The following is a 17143-nucleotide window of genomic DNA, read 5'->3' on the forward strand; positions in this document are numbered from 1 at the left end:
TGTCGTCGATGCTTCCGACGACCGAAGTATCGTCTCTCGGGGGGCAACATGTCGATGGGGGGAAGTGGGGGGAAGGAGGTGGGGACGGGCCCAGGTCCACCCTTAGACCTACAGAAGAACAGGTTTAGGTCTGTAGCACCTGGTAGCACCTTAGGTCTGGGCCACCTTTGACTCCTGGTGTAGCTTTCCCTCAGCCAGTTATCCTCTTCCTCTCTCTCCACACCTCTTTGCGTTGTTCTGCTCCGCCTCGGCCTCGACCTTCTCCTCGTAGTTGTTTTCCCTGCTCGGCCCCCTGCCGGACAGGCCAGCGGCTCTGTTGGTCCTCGGCCATGGAGGCTCTCCTTTCTGTTGAGAAGGCCTGGGATGTCCTTCCCGATCCACGGCTTGTTGTTTGTGAAACAACGGATGACGTCGTCCTCACGCCGTTTTCTGTGATGCCGAAGGGAACCGGCAGGGCCCACAAACACGAGAGCCGAGGAAAAACGAACATTATCGGGGCAACAAATACGGTTTACAAGTGAATCTAGATCACATAAACCCTCGTTCCGTTGCATGACATGAATAGAACAGGAAAACATTCAAATCCAATAAAAGGTGCGTGGCAGATTTGGCAGATTCTATTGATTTAATTTGGGATTTACTGTTTGTTCACGTCCCATAAACTCATCATCCACCTGACCGGCAGAATATAAAACACACCCGACGACATCACCTCCCTCCTTCTCCTCTCGCTGCATGTTACCATAACACTCCACACCGAGTCATCTCCTCCCACCCACTGCCATTCTCCTCCTCACTTTTCCTTCTTCCTCTTCCTCTGGCCGGCGTGTCGTATCCCTCCTGATAAATTCTCCAGGTGTTCTTCCTCAGCTGGAAATAACCCTTGTGTCTTCAGCAATGAAGAGGAGGGACCGAGGTATGGCTTACACTGGTTATGAATATGCAGATATGCTCTGTCCACCAACATGACAAGTTAGCTTCACTCTTCGCCCACACACACACACACACACACACACACACTCGCATACTCACACACACGGATCCACTGAGAAAGGGTGCTCTTATCGGGGCCCTTTAGATCATAGTTTGTTGGTAGTCATCACAATTGAAGTTTGTATGTGTGTGTGTGTGTGTGTGTGTTGGGGAGAGGGTGTGAGTCATCAGAGAGCCTTACCATCCATTAAGGCATTAGACGGGGTGGATTGGGGTTGCCAGCAGATGAACATCCTGCTGTCGCTGCGCGTCTCAGTGCGGCAGACGTGGAAACCATGGCGACGGCCGTTTCGGATACAAACAGGTTACATGGAGTCGCGCATACAGTACACATAACAAGTACCGCAACTCCGAGAAACTTTTTAGTCACCACTTTAACTGAGAAGCCTGTTCAAGCCACGCCACATGGAATGATCTGGAACATGTAACCTGAAGATATAGAAAGGTTGATTTCAGACACACACACACACACACACCCACAAGGTTCAAAAGCCTGAGCACAGCAGATTTAAACGTCTGGATATTTCCTCTCTTCTTTTCCTGTGGGCTCTTCTCTTCAGGGGTCTCCACGGCATATCAAACTCCTCCATCTATGCATGCATGCATGCATGCGTGTGTGTGTGTGTGTGTGTGTGTGTGTGTGTGTGTGTGTGTGCGTGCGCTTGTGTGAGTTGATGCCCACCTGTTCAGCCCAGTTCAGTGCGGGCTTCCCCCGCCGCAAAGCTAAGGTGCAGGCTTCCCCCATCATCAGGCTACGGCGCCGGCTTCCCCTGCCGGAACGCAGAGGCGTCTCATTGATCACCTGCTATGTAATAATGCAACAGGTGTGTTTGGACCGAACATATATGATTGTAACATTCACTCCAAATACACACACACACACACACACACACACAAACTCACACTGTGATACTGACTGCATATCGTACATCACTAGAGTTCCTCCTGCCGCCCTCCCTTTCCCTCCTCTCCCTCGCCTGCTCATTAGTTTCCATGGTAACGGAGTGTTGCTGAGCTTGTCGTCAGGCTGCCCACTCAGACCGCAAAGCTCTGAAACACACACACACACACACACACGCACACACACACACATTCACCCAAATACACTGTCTAATGGAAGCAAATATTGCAGTTGCGTTGGGTAACACACATACACACACACACACAAACACAGACGTACTTTGATGTTTTCTTTTGTGTTTTCACATGCGTGTGTGTGAGAACCAACCGAGGAGGTCCAGGCCCTGAATGTGAAGGTCAGGACGTCCTGGCCGGTCTCCTCTGGCTGGGAGACCTGCAGAGTTGGACCGGTTTTAAGGTCAGGAGCTGAGCGGAGATCTGGATCAGATGGTCCTCCTGAAGCAGGAACCGGGCCGCGGTCCTGAGGACGCCATGCAGCTCCTGAGAGGTGTAGAGGGAGGAGACTCACACACACACACACACACACACACATCTCGTAAGATATGTGTGTGTGTGTGTGTGTGTGAGGCGGCGAGCCCACTCAGGGCACTGCAGAGACAAAGGCAGAAACAGAAATACCAAAGTAGGTTACGGCAAAGCATTATGGGATGGCAGGATACCCCCTGGGCTTCTGCAAGACACACTTCTTTCTCCCTCTCGCTTCTTTCTTTCTGTCTTTCTTTCTTTCTTTCTTTCTTTCTTTCTTTCTTTCTTTCTTTCTTTCTTTCTTTCTTTCCACTCCTGATCCATTTCAATGTTTTGCGTTTTTCTCCTCCCAGATTTCATCTCCGTCTCCCGCCTCAATGCATTACGTGGAATTGTGCTTGTGAGTGTGTGTGTGTGTGTGCGTGCGAGTGTGTTGTGGGGGTGTTATTCCTCACCGTGCCACACGAACAAACTGAATAATTGACAGGCATGTTCATATTTTTCTCCGATCCGATTTTTTTCATTTCAGGACTCGCCATCAGCCCAAGCCAGTCTTTATATCTTCATCAAAAAGCAACATTTAGCCTTTGAATGTCTCTGACAGCTAACTTTATGTAAACATCCAACTGTGTGCAGAATGTGGAGAAGAATCACACAGAAACACAAACCACCACATATAGAGCTCACAGTGACACACACTAGAACACGCAACACACAGCGCCCCCCTGGACACAACAACACACTGCACGTCCAAGCCGGGAACTGACACCTCACCCATTAGCAACAGTCTGGCCTGATCCAGGACCTGATCCAGGACCGGACTGTATGTTCGGTGTGTGTGTGTGTGTGTGTTTGTGCTTTGAGAATATCTGCACGGGTCCCGCTGGATGAGGAGGTGTCATTGAGCTCAGCGCACAAATGAGTTGCAGGAGATAAATGGTCATTAGACGAGTGTGTCCTTCCTGTTATCACACAGCCGTTTCCTGCAGCTTTTCCTCCTTTATTAAGGATACCGATCTGCAGCCTCTCTGTGGAAACAGCACTCGGGAGCAGCGGAGCCACTAATTAACGCGTGTGTGCGTGTGTGTGTGTGTGTGTGTGTCTTCTGCAGCCGAGTCATAAACATTTAATCACTCATTCATATTTTAATTTTGTCAGTTTCACTCGCTGTTTCATTTACATCCCCCCAGACGCCCCTCCCCCTTTGTTTTAGTCAGCAGATTGTCGGGGAACAGATGAAAACAGTGATGGACAAAGTGAGTGTGTGTGTGTGTGTGTGTGTGTGTGTGTGTGTGTTGTGTATGTGTGTGTGTGTGTGTGGGGCTGCCGGTTGGATCCCTGCGCTCAGAACAACAGCAACGCCTGGAATTCCAATGAACTTCCGGAGGGCGTGTTTTCTCTCCTCTTAATTCTGAATGTGTTTCGTTCCAGCCAACACCCGCTCCCCCTCGGAGGCCGGGTCACGTGACCATGGCGTGCGCACCGTGGCCCGGGGGGGTCAGATGTGCACGACCAGAGTCCAGACGTCGGACCGAGTTTGGATTTGGACGGTTGCGTAACGTCCCGCCCTCCGTGCCCGGGGCTGTGTGGTGTCCACACGGGGTCTGGAGGCCCCACTCCACTCCCACAGCAGGTGCGGGAGGACTTCTCTAAGGTCTGTCCTCTCCTGGAGTCCGAAAACGACTTCCGAGGCCCTGCGGCTCCGCGGCTCGTCTCTGGGCCCGCCTGGCACAGTGGAGGACGGCTCAGAGCTCCGGTCAGCGGGCTGTGAAGTACCAAGGGCCTCCTGCAGATCTCCTTCATCTCAGATGTATTCGATGACGCTGCTGTGGATGGAAGAATTAAGGATACAGTTTGAGAATTAGTGTCATCGTTGCCAAGGTTACGGGGATTATGAAGTAATGGATCTAGATTAAAATCAGAATAATTCTACCAAGTGGACCTGATACTGGCTAACCTGTGGCTAACAGTGTCAGGGGTACGATGTGATAGAAGACTTTCAGCCAGAATAAAAAGAAAGGTGTACAAGACAGTGGTGAGACCAGCGACGATGTATGGACTAGAAACTGTTACAATGACAAAAAGACAGCGGGCAGAACGAGAGGTTGCAGAGATGAAGATGTTGAGGTTCTCTTTGGGAGTGACCAGGATGGATAAGATCAGGAATGAGTCTATCAGAGGAGCAGCACATGTTAGATGTTTTGGAGAGAAGGTCAGAGAAGCCAGACTGAGATGGTTGGGTCACGTACAGCAGAGGGATTGTGAATATATTGGTAGACGGATGCTGGAATCGGAGCAGCCAGGCAAGACCAAAGAGAAGATTTTTGGACGTAGTGAGAGAGGATATGAAGGTAGTTGGTGTGAGAGAGGAGGATACAGAGAATAGGGTTAGATGGAGAAAGTTGACTCGCTGTGGCGAACCCTGAAGGGAAAAGCCGAAAGAAGAAGAAGAAGAAGAAGAAGAAGGACCTGATACTGGCTCTTCACCTGAAGGTTAGGCTTCCTCTGCCAGGTCTTTACAGGTCCTCCAGGAGAGGAAGGAGGAGAGAGGGAAACAGAGGCTGTGGGAGAATCATGGATTGGGACGCTTCGGGCAGTTCCTCCTCACATTGCTCTTATCCTCCTCCTCCTCCCCTCCTACTGTCCCGTCTCTCACCCGAGGCAGAGCGCTGCTGATGGGATGGCTTCCTCCCGCAGTCCCTCCCCTTCCTCCCTCCTCACTCGTGAACCGAACACCAACCCCATCCTCACGTTTTCGCGTCTTCCCCCGGTCGGGTGTAGATTACGCTTCACTGCATGCACACACACACACACACACACGCGCATCTCTTTGTGACCGTCCCAGAAAGGCTCCACCTCAGGGAGTTGTGTTCCACTTTAACTCTTTTATTAATTCACCCGTCGCTCCCGCTCTGTTTGGCGGGATGGGATGGAGGGAGAGGGGAGGAGGAGGAGGAGGAGGGGGAGGGGGGATAAACAGACGGATGGGAAGAGTTTAGAGCGGCGTTCACGCAGACAGGAAACACTTTTACGATTTACACCACCTCTAAATCGGAAATCCCGCTGCCACAGAGCCGGTCCCTCTCAGTCCCTGGAGCTGCAAAGGCCAGCCGTCCTCACAAAGACCATTCATTCAGTTATTACTCACTAAAAACCCCATCTCTGCTGAATTCATTCAAATAATTCATTTGTCTACAAGGTAGTGGATGCTACCTTTCTCTCTCTCTCTCTCTCACACAGACACACACACACACACACATGTGCGGGCAGCTAAGCTCAACTTCCACAGGTGGCAGCAAAAAAAAGGGAGCCCCCCCTTTGTCTGTGTGGTTGCCGTAGCAGCAGGAAAGGCTTTGCTTGTGAATGATCAGTGACCAAAAGCTGATATTCAGAGGTCAGAGGTCAGAGGTTAGGCCGTTCTGCTGAGCTTCCTTCAAGCACACCTGTGAAGAGTGGCGCCGAAGTTGTGAAAAGGGACGTTTATATTTTAGTGCCGGTGGAAAAAGGGGCGCATTGAGTGGGAGGATGCTGTACGGAGTGAAGCGGTCCAGCGAGTTGTGTGTGTTCAGTGTGTCTGGAGAAACCCATTCAGCTACAGCGCTGTGTGTGCGCGTTTCCGGCGCCGTCTCTAATCATGCATTGGACACGGGCCTTTGTCTCGAAAATAAGCCCGACAATGACTCTTGCCTCATTTCCATGGCGACCGGCGTCCCTGCATCACGGGTCCGTCGGCCGGCCGACCGACCGACTCCCGCCGCTCTGCTAATTGTCGGTTGGTACCGTTCTTTTCCCCGCCGGGGAAACACTTCCTGTTTAACCCGCGGGTTGTGGAGATGAATCCAGAATTCAGGAGCTGGAGGAGAAACAGGAACAGGAAGTGATCTGTATGTTTGAGAGGGTGGCGGCGGTGGCGGGGAGAAATAAAGCCCTCGAATTGAATCCCAGGCCGGCTGCTCGTGACCTGATGGATCCAGCGGGTCGTTCCAGGTCCTTCAGGAGTCACTCCAACCCTGACACGTTCATGGGTGGAAACAAACCTCTCCTTTGGAAGCTCCGTGACTTCTTTTTCATCCTTGGATAATGTTTGACTGCTTCCGCATCATTTCCGTGAAGCTCTCATGCTCCGGTACTGATGAAGAAAGTCTGCTGTAATGGAAAACCGTCGGACGCCCAGCCTGTAAACGTGGCTGCAGAACATGTCCGATACCGGGAGGAGCTTTTCCGACTCCATTTCGACAAAAACATCCGAAGGTCCGGAAGGAAGCATCCGCTCCGGGGGAATGGTCTCGTCCTTGCACGTGGCTCCACCACCGGTCACGTGGCCTGGTCACCGACTGAACCCAAAGCAGGGTCTTGTCCAGAATCCAAACTCAGTATCAATGAATAGACCTGTTTGACACCGCCGAGGCATCACACACTCCACACGTTCCACACGCTTCACACACTCCACACACTCTGACAGCCTCCTGTTCTGCCCACACAGGAACCCTGCATGAGTCCGGCCCAGGGGAGTCAGCGGGAGGACCAGCAGACGGGGAGCGAAGGAACCAAACAGGTGCCTGAACCCAACCATGGGCAGCAGAAGGTGGTACCCGTGAGGCCTGGCGAGGGGCCGGTGGGCGGAGCTTCCGGGAGGCAGAGATGAACCTGACCAACCACAGGCCGTCACCCGGGGATATAGGCTTCGACCACCACTGATCTCCAGGGTGACCGAGAGTTGGACCTCCTACACCTCTATCCCGATCCTCGTCGGCCACGGAACAGGTAGGACACATTCGGAGGAAGTTCTTCTCACCGGGAGGACGGTGAACCATATTTAGATGACTTCATGACGTGTCTCGGCGCGTGGGTCGGGGTTAGGCTCCAGGAGACACGGCCGGAGGGCCTCACGTCCTGCACATCTGATGAACTTCTGAAGCAGGACGTCACTGCTGACGGGAGTGAGGCTGAGTTTGAATTCTCTGTACCTTCACCGCCTGCAGAACCTGGCCATGCATTCAGTTTAAGAACATCAGAAAAGGAGGTTTTCGATCGTGAGCTCCCCGTTTCTTAGAGCTGGAGGAGAGGTCGGCCAGGCTAGCTTTTTAGAAGTCCTAAAGGCTTCTAGGTGCCTTCTGATGCTCTCCTCAAGCTCTGGTTTTCTCTGTTCGGAAGGACTTGAACTCCAAATGATGAGTGAGGATGTGGAGGAACCAGTAAGATGTGACTCTGCCTCATCAGAAGTGTGTGTGTGTGTGTGTGTGTGTGTGTGGTGTGTGTGTGTGTGTCAGTGTGTGTGGTGTGTGTGGGCGAGTGCACAGACCCGTTTCAGAGCCCACATTTCTCATTGTTCCTTCCATCCTTCTGTCCTTCGTCTCTCCTTCTTCCTCTGTGTGTATTGTTGCCACGGAAACGGTCCTGCTGAGTCAGGGAAAGGAGGCTCCCTGGACGGAGGCACTAGGTGGAGCGTCAGAGACGCTTTTTGCTCAGATTGCCGGCTCTTTGGGCCCAGCCGGTAGATCTTCAGGAGGACTGAAGATGAAGATGCCTCTGGTCCTTCGGCAGGGATGCTCCGGCAGCACGGGCCACTCCTCTTCCAGCCATAGCATGATGCTTCAGGAGCTTAGGGGAGATGATGATGTGCTTCTCGGCCTTTGCACACCTGGATCTGCAAGTAGCTGTTGACCTCGGCGGGTCTTTGCTGACCTCCGAGCCCTTGGCGCACGCTTGCTTAGCTTTTTCACTCCTGGAGGGGTGCTGCCCCCCGCCAGGAGACGAGGAGCGTGGACGCGTTTGGTTTAAGATGCGGAGAATCCAAAGTCTTCGAGAGGCCGTATTTGTCACACGTGAACACGCTTTTCAAACCATAACACACATCTGGGCGTGCCCGTTTCCACCTGCGCGTCGTATTTGCCGCGTTTCCCACGTATGCCGCCGACGCCTCCTTTTGCGAGAGAGATTTGCCGGAACGCCTTCTCGTCACTGCGACGTCGCCTCCGTACAAGAGTGGGACAAGTTCACGGCCGCTGGAGCGACGGCAAATGACCGCACGGGACCGAATCTTCCGTCCGCGATGAACCGAGGAGTTAATGGCTTCTGAAAAAAAAAACCCAAACAGCGCAGAGTCACGTTACCGGAACATCAGAGGGAAAGTCGACCTCAAAAGAGGCTTTTTCGGAGAGCGAAGGACTCTTGCTGGATGCAGCAGCTACGACCGATGGAGCAGGGACTTAATGGAAGACCACAGGCCAGAGCGGCCTGCTCTTCCAAACAGGGCTTCATGGATGGACGGACGGGTGCTGGGATATTGACGTGTCTGTCACACGTATCACACCTGTGAGGGACAGCAAAAAACAACTCTGACCCGACGCAGCATCAATGACCTCACTGACGGCGGTAGCCTGTCACTCACCTTCCAGCTCCAGGGAATGTGTGTGTAGGGTCGCTGCAGGGATTGTGAGCTTCGATTCATACGTTCGTACGTCGCTGCGGTTTTCTTCCGATGCGTTCGTGGCCGAAGACTGCTTGGCTCGCTGCGCGTTGGGAGTAAATTAGCCAGGAGGTGGAAAAGGACACTTTCGTTTTGGTGCTGAATGTACATTCATGGACCTGATGTAAGACTCGGGAGGTCTGAGTCCAGCTCCGGTTGCACCTGAACCCGTGGGGAACCTGCTTCCAGTCCGGGGTGTTTCTGCTCTGGGTTGGTTTGGCGGCGGTTCTGTATTTGCAGCAGCTGTCAGGCCTCAGCTGTGGTCCTCCTGGGGTTCTGGTCCGGCAGCCTCTCACAGGTGTTCTCTCATAACTTGTGGTTTTTCCACAAAACCTGTTTTTGCCGTTCGCCAACGAATGTAAGGAAGCTGCTCCGCACCAAGATATTGGACTTACAAGTGTGTATTCTAGACAGAAATGTATACGATTGGCATGCTTGGAGAACATCCGTGCTCATGCATAGTAACAACACTAATGGCCGTGATGCTAATATGGTGGTGGATGAAATGTGCACTTTGGCGATGATGAAATGTATACTTTGAAAAGCCCACGGCTAAGGATAAATACTCGAGTACTGCCTGTACCAGGACTGTCTGCTACTTCCCTGGTACCCTGGAGTATTTCCTCTCCCTGATGTGGTTTTCCTCCTGCGCCGGCCGGATGCGGGAAGTTCCACCCCGGGTCGGCTGACAACAGTCATCCTATTCCAACCCCAAAAGCCCCGGTCCTGGATGTCTCCTTTCGGCCCACAGCTTAAACACAACGCTTTATCTGCTCGTCCATCAGGATCTGAGCTCCGAGCAAGAAACCGAGTCGGGTCGATGCGATTTTAAGAGCCACGGTAACGATTAAAAGAGGGCCAAGTCCGAGGATGACAAACACAAGTCCGGCCTTTGGGAGCCTCTCCTGGCAGAGAGAAGTCCGGGTTCTTCTCTGCAGAGGAACCGACTCCACGCCGGGGGCTCCTCATGTCCACCTGGTGTCCATATGAGAAAGAAGGACATTGCAGCGGATTCTGGGATCTGAGCAGGAGAAGGTTCAGCATCTGCAGATCGTCCAACACCAAGAGTAAAATGCTCTCACCGGTATTTTTTCTTTCCGTTTTTGCTCGCAGGAGCAAAACCAAGGTTCTTTATCTTCTCTATCTTCAAAGAGGCTCCTTTTGAATGTCTCTCTTTTGTTCATCCTGGTTCCTCGGCCTAGACTTCCATCTCTGCCTCCTTCCGTCATTTCTCTCCTTGCTATCTCCTCCTCTCCTAAGTTATCCTTCCTTCTTCAGCAATGGCAGCGACCGTCGCCATAGCAACACAGAGCCTACAGTGAAGGGCGAGAAGGAAAAGACCGAGAAAGAATGAAGGAGGAACGAAGGCGGGAAAGGAAGTTGACGGTGAAACTCCACGCCGCGTCTCGCTCGCGCCCTTCGTCTTTCCGCCCGTTCTCAGTATCAGCGTGCTCCACCTCGGCTCCTGGAGGGTTCCTCTCAGGGTCGGTCTCACCTCCGGCCTCTCAGATCCTCGGGTAGGAGGGACGGCTCTGCTGTGGTCGGACCTGCTGCGTGAAACCGAGCTCCTCATCCGGCCTCGGCTCCGGCCAAACTGAAGGGATTGTAGAAACACCACTCAGAGACGCCGCCACCACTCAGCAGAGGCCCTGCGCACGTGTCTGGCCCACTCCGAGGCGTGTGTGTGTGTGTGTGTGTGTGTGTGTGTGTGCAGTAATCTCATTCATATATTCATCAGCAGGCAGAAGTTGCTGACGCAAGTGAGAGTGAGCGGAGGCCGGGAGGTGAGAAGCTGAGAGGTGCAGTGTGTGAGCTGGAGGGAGAGGAGAACCCCCAAGGCCTCCATCCATCCATCCATCCATCCATCCATCCATACTTCTCTCCATTTTAAGATATAGCAGCTCACTAGGTTGGAATGGAGAGACTGGCGGTCTGTAAAGGTGGTCCAAGGATGGAGACATGTAGGCATCCTGAGCGGGCCGATCATTCAGCCAGTCACCTACGTTAGCCGCTAAGAGCGATCGCACCCGGGAGACCAGATTACCGCTGCGAGATGAAGTGATGAGCAAACCCGTGCACGCACAGGAGAACCCCTGGTTTCGAATGCAGCACGATGCAGCTCATCCATGGCTTTTATTTCCATGCTTTCATTTCCAGTGTACATCCACAACCAAGGAGAGCTTCAGATATGAAGGTGCAGCACCTAGAACATGCCAGCTCTGTTCGTGATGGGATTTTTACCGGAAGCAGGAACGTCCTCCTTTAGGTCCACCGGGGTTCTCCTTTGGAACCCGCCTTCATCAGGTGCCAACGTTGGGCATGAAAATGGGCCCGGACCAGAAGAGGAGCCGTTTCCTCTGTGGCTCCAACCTTTTCCGTCATGACTCCAAATACAAGAAGCAGCTCTCCAGACTTCCCTGCCTCCTGTTACCTAGCAACGCCCATTCACAAACCACCATATAAGGCCCGGGCCGGATGGAGGCCTGATGTTCTCAGATCTGCGGAGTGAGAGGACTCGACTGGGATGGGTCTCCAGGTAGGACCCGATCATCTGATCCACGCTTAACGTAGTCCGACATGAGATGTGAGCATTTGGAGGGGGTTGGGTTTTGTCTGCTCAGCACGTGGTCCGGTCTCCACGGGGGAGGCACGTGCCGGATGGCTCCGCAACCGTCAGGCTCTCATCAACAGGCCCCGAGGCAGCGCGAGAAAACACAACATCTGGGAGCCCACTGTGGGAGCCAACGTCCTCCAGGACTCTTCTCTGAAAGGCAGTCGGGTTGAACGATTAGTGTCCAAAAGCCGCCGTGCCTCCAGGGTCTCCTCCACTCCTCTTTCTCCTGAAGAACTTTGTACGTTCAGGAGGTCACAGTACACGCAACCGAGGCAGTTTCCTCCAAGAAGACTTGGAGGCTCGTGCGGTTCGTGTTTGATTTGAGCGGATCTCGAACCTTTGCGAAGAAGCACCACGGAGGAGACATCGCGGGCATCGAGCCCGACGTCCTGCTGGCTCAGCCGGGGCGGGAGAAGATCTGCTCCGCGATCAAGGTCGACGGTGGCGGGGAACCCCGAAGGCAGAGCTGGAAGCGACCAGAGGTGGTCGCCCCCTTTGAACAATGATTCCTCCGAACACCGTCTACGTTTTGAACTAAACTTAATAACCATATGGATGCATTTTTAATTTTTAGAGCTTGCGTGTCAGGAAGCGGCACACGCTCTCCATGTGGTGCTCCATACATCTCTGACACACCCTGGAACATCAGCGCCAGCTGTTCTGGCAGGAAGGACCACCTGCAGCTCTTGTCTCGGGGGCACCGAGGGCAGGGAAGCGCTCTTAAAGGACCCGATGCTTGTTCGGGATTCAGAGGGAAATCCTGAATCACATGTTTGTCCGCCGTCAGCTCCTCGGGATGTTCTCGGCCACGGAGCGGCGGGTCGGGTCTCAGCGGGAGCCGTCTCCTCCCGCACCTGATACCCGGCAGATCTTAGGGCTCGCGTTGCAGGCGGCGGCGGGCTCCGCGCGAGAACCTGCAGCGTTTGCCCCCCAAAATAAATAAAACATAGAGAATCATGAGAGTGGGTTTCCATAGCAACCACAGGCATTTCTGGCAAGATGAAAACAGTGTGATGCAGCTCTGGCTGCTTCCCAGTGAAAGACCACATCACATCGTCACAGTGTTCCACAGAAAGAGGCTTCGCTCAGGGAGGACGCTTTGGGGTGTTTTCGGTGGAATGATGGGAAAGGACGTCGCCGACGGTGCCGGCGCTCAGAGGTCCGAACTTGGGAGGTCCGCACGAAACCGACCTGGATGGCGGGGTGCTTAAAAAGCTAAAGATAAAGTGATAAAAGGGTTGAGATCTCTCAGTCTGTCAGAGGTTCGGTGCACGAGCGCGTTCCAGCGACAGCGAAACCACTGAACCTCATGTGCAGACGCTTCCACTGTGATAACCGCCACGGCTTGGCGCGCTTCTCCTCACCACCGGGTGGTTCCTGCCTCATCACGGGCAGCTCGAGGCGGTAGGAGACCCGACAGGCTCTGCGGGGTCGGGTCTTTGAACCGTCGGGGTCTCGGTCGACGGCTCTTGCGAGACCATCTTCAAATCCTACCTTCACCTGCACTGGGCTCTTCCCCTTGTAGACGTGTTTCCCGTCGTCTGCGGATCATCTTCAGCTCATTAGATGTTCACCAAGTTAATGCGGGTACCAAGCACTAAAGCGGCCTCAGCCGATCGGGAAGCCTTGGCGCTGAACAACAGCCCGGCTATAAATAGCCCCAGCCTGGCCGTGGTCTTTGATTCAGCGGTTATTTTTCATCCGCCATAATCAGAATAAATTGTCAGTCTCTTGCGGTGATTTTCATGTGCGACGGTGAAATGTGGAAGCGACCGGCGCTTTACAGTTTTATAGCAGATCATCTTGGCTCTCCAAACCTGAGCTGCCTGAAATAGGACCTGTGGGCAAAATCAGACGAGTCCTACGCTCCCCAAATAGAAGATGCGGACAAATCCTGGCTCTCGTGAATCGATCCGGCTCAGCGACGTGTTACAAAGACTCGAGGCTATTGGATCGCCGTGAAATGTTTTCATCTGGATAACCGTCAGCTTGAAGGCCTGCTCAGTCTTGCGGTGAACAGGAGTACCGCAGGAGCCTCCTGGACGAGATGCAGAAGAGGCCTCAGATGTGCACAGAAACGCAAATGTGTCGCCTCCGAAAGGTTTGCATCTCCGTGAAAGGCTGCGGGGTTTCTGCTCCAAACTCCGCTCAGGGTGTCGTTCTCCATTATCCAAGCTGGTCCTCACGATCACCTGTGAGGAAGGCAGAGTAGCTCTGGTGGTGCAGATGTCGGTCGCTGCACTTGTATGCTTCTGATCAATCGGACTACTTTCATCAGGAATTCTCAAAATACGTCGATGAAACATGTCCTATTAGTTGACATTAAAGTCTGCTGCTGATTTTTTTAATCGAGACCTTCTGGCCAGACACTGATGTTGACAAAATCCCTGCGCTGATGTGGGTCACTGTGTTAGAAACGTAGTGTTTCATGTGTGAACCCCCCGAAAGGCCACCGGTTGGTTTTTATTGTGTCCTCTGAATGTTTCACGGCAGCAAAGACATCATCAGCAACTTCGTTGCATCGGTTATTCCGTCGCAGCCGCCTGAATCTGAGCCGATGTGAAACCTGTGTGCGCGGACGGAGAGAAGGTCCAGAGGCCCTGGACACTTAGACCCTTGAGGCCGGGGCATCGGCAATGAAGCAGACCACCGCAGTTAGAAGCAGAATGAGTGAGTGTTGCATGGTTGGTAACCATAAGTAAGAGGCGCTCTCACAGTGAGTGCTCCCTCAGCTCTCCACAAATGATCACGGACACGTTCCGAGCAAAGCAGCCGGTGATTGCAGGTTGCCGAAGCACTTCCGATAACGATCAAGCTAAATTTGCCCGAGGAGACATGGATCTTCCCCCTCCATATAATTGTACTACCGTCCATCATCAGAAATAGAAATGTTTTATAAGCAAATCCTGCCGAAGGGCTCTCTTATTTCGAGGTGGGGCCCCCCTTTTGGAAGGAGGTCGGCGTGAGTGTTTCCTCCCGGCCCGCCCGTTCAAAGCGAAGCGCCTCAAGGTGACCCGCGACTGAGCTTGCGGTCCGGATGACTGACGGAGAGCCGCTGGCCGGCCGGCTTCCTGCTCTCTCGCAGACTGTTGTTAAACCCAGTCGGTCCCAGAGAATCCCAGCTCCGCCATCTGGCCTGAGCGGGCGCTGCCAGGAGGCCCAGATGGCACGCAGATACGATGTCATTTGTCGGAGGGGGGGCGGCGGCGGCGCGCCGTTATCCTGGAGTATCAGGTGGCTCGGGTCACCGGCAGCGAGGCGGCATCACGCCGCATTTTCCTGTGACGCCTATACGGACATCATGTTTCAAAGCCGCCATTACTGGCCGTTCGCTGACCTCCGCTACGCTACCGCTTTCTTTGCGAGTTCCCTCCCCGCTCTGTGATTTCCCCGGCCTCCGCCCGAACCGGGGGACAGACACTGACACACAAAGCATATGAGATCCACAACAGCGGGACAAGGAAAGAGAACGTTCACGTAACAGGAAGCAAGTTTACACACCATACACGTGACAGATTGCTAGACGGGTTGATGGATGGACGGATAGATACTTAACCCTTGTGTTGTCTTGCGCGTCAAAAGTGACCCACTATCATGTTTAGCTGTAGAAAAAAACACCTTAACCTATTTTTTTCCAACTTGACATTTTATGACTTTTCCTAAAGAGACCCCATAAGTTATACTTCTTTTTTGTTTATGTTTCCATGTGGGCTGTACACCACTAGGGTACAAAGATTGTCTTATGGGTCATTTTTGACCCATAAGACAAGGGGAGTAAACACAATGTTAAGATCGCACGAGGGTTAAGCGATCCCAGAGGAGTTCCAAACCCTGTATTTCTGTTATCCTTGCCTATGAAAGGAGGTTTCTGAGATGTCGAGGCAGAGCGTTCCTCCGCCGCTGGTTAAGTCTCAGCCCAGGAACCTCACATGGATGAATGGCATATGGCAGATGGTCTTCCTTTCTGGAGCTGTTGAGGGTGAATCATCGGCAGAGCCGTGAACCAGCTTTGGTATTTGTTAAGCTCAAGTCCGACTATCTCAGCCGCCAATCTCCAGAGAATGGACGTCGAGCAGAGCTGTCCTGTGGGGAGAGCCGGCCTCCCGTGCCGTGGGACGTCTCGGTGGAAAGCAAGGAGTCGGAATGGACGGCGAGGAAAGGCAACGGTGTCAAGCGTCCTTTCCTGGAGGGTTGTGAGACGTCTTCCTGCCTTCTCCCAGGACAAATGACTTTCATGCACGTCTAGTGTCCGTTGTGCGTTCAGATCCATTGACCCAAAACTCCTTGGCATCATGAAGAAATCCTCCACGGATTCCTCCTCGTGGTTCACCCTTCCATACAAGCAATCATCCATCCATTCACTGAGCCGTTGATCCTTTTAAAGGTTGCAGGGGAATCCAGTCCCAGCTGACATCTACACCTCACAGAAACTCCCCGCAGAATTAGCACCTTCTCTGGTTCTGCAGTTCGGACGTATACGTTTGAGCAACATCAACATTTCGCTTTTCGTACTATCAGAATCAGAATCCCCGAGGAAATAGTGTGACGCCAGAAGTTCCACACAGAAGGAAACAAGAAGAACATATAGAATAACATAAGATGAGATGAAGGCAAGATAAGAAATAGAAGTGGGGTCAGGGGTTGCAGGTGAGCAGAGACCATCCACTGAATTCACAGAAACACCGAATCCACTGCATCCATTGAATCCACTGCATCTGATGCAGTAAATGGATGGATGGATGGATGGATGGACAGATGGACAGATGGATGGATGGATGGATGGATGGATGGATGGATGGATGGATGGATGGACAGATGGATGGATGGATGGACAGATGGATGGATGGATGGATGGATGGATGGATGGACAGATGGATGGATGGATGGACAGATGGATGGATGTATGGATGGATGGATGGATCCCAGCTGTTTATGTGTATAATGGCGGTGTTTTTCAGTGACAAACTCCTGCGCAGGTATGTGCCTGTTGACGCATGCACGCGGGTGCACGTTTGAGTGCGCGCTTATGTGTGCCTTTGTGTCTGATAACGCGTGTGGTTTTGTGTGTCTGAGTGTGTGTGTTTGTGTGTGTGTAAGATCAAACGACGACTTCCATTCTTCCTACACCCCCCCCCCCCCCCCCGCCGGAGGGAGGACGCGCCTGCGCAGAGAGCAGTGGCTGCTGGTGCCGGAGAGGAGGAGAGGAGGAGGACAGAAGAAGAGCAGGAGGAGAGACGGAAGGGGCGCAGCTCCACCGCGCTGAGCGTCTTCAGCCGCTGACCCGGACTGTGATTTCCACCGGAACTCCGGACCTCCTTGGACCTCCTCGGACCCCCCCTGGATCTCCTTGGACCTCTGAGCCCCCCGGACTCCCGGAGCCGCAGCTCTTCCATGGAGGAACGTCGTGGCGTCGCGCCCCGGTAGCCCCCGGGGAGCCCTCCCCACGGAGCGGCCGGGCCCCCGCGGCCCCTCCTCCCGGCCCCGGGGGCGCTGAGGATGCGGCGGGCACCGAGAGCCCAGCCTCACGCTTACGACACGCACCGGCTCGGTTTGTCCGCCTGATCCCGTCCGGCACCGGAGCGTCTCGTCCGTCGGATCCGGGCTCCGGGGTCCGCAGCGGCGGCACAGATGGAGAACTACTCCGCCCTGCAGCGTAAGACGCGCCGCCGCGCCGCCGCGCC

The 17143-nt window shown here is 53.6% G+C and overlaps 1 protein-coding gene across 13 annotated transcripts in view; it reads left to right on the top strand.

The window, feature by feature from the left end:
• lrrc7 (leucine rich repeat containing 7) overlaps nucleotides 1-17143 on the top strand; it is a 68049-nt gene that overhangs the window by 6490 nt on the left and 44416 nt on the right. For 11 of the 13 annotated variants that reach the window (XM_086162057.1, XM_086162064.1, XM_086162061.1 and 8 more), the window contains exon 1: nucleotides 16635-17115. In XM_086162057.1, coding sequence (XP_086018183.1) covers nucleotides 17091-17115 — 25 coding nt within the window. In that variant the 5' untranslated portion in view covers nucleotides 16635-17090. Of the gene's footprint in view, nucleotides 1-6862; nucleotides 7144-16634; nucleotides 17116-17143 lie in introns of those variants that run through there. The other 2 variants (XM_086162060.1, XM_086162059.1) reach the window with 2 other exon arrangements.

The sequence above is a fragment of the Fistularia commersonii genome, chromosome 16, assembly GCF_037954325.1.
Source record: "Fistularia commersonii isolate RoL2024-O1a breed Wild chromosome 16, RoL_Fcom_v1.0, whole genome shotgun sequence".
Lineage (NCBI taxonomy): Eukaryota > Metazoa > Chordata > Actinopteri > Syngnathiformes > Fistulariidae > Fistularia > Fistularia commersonii.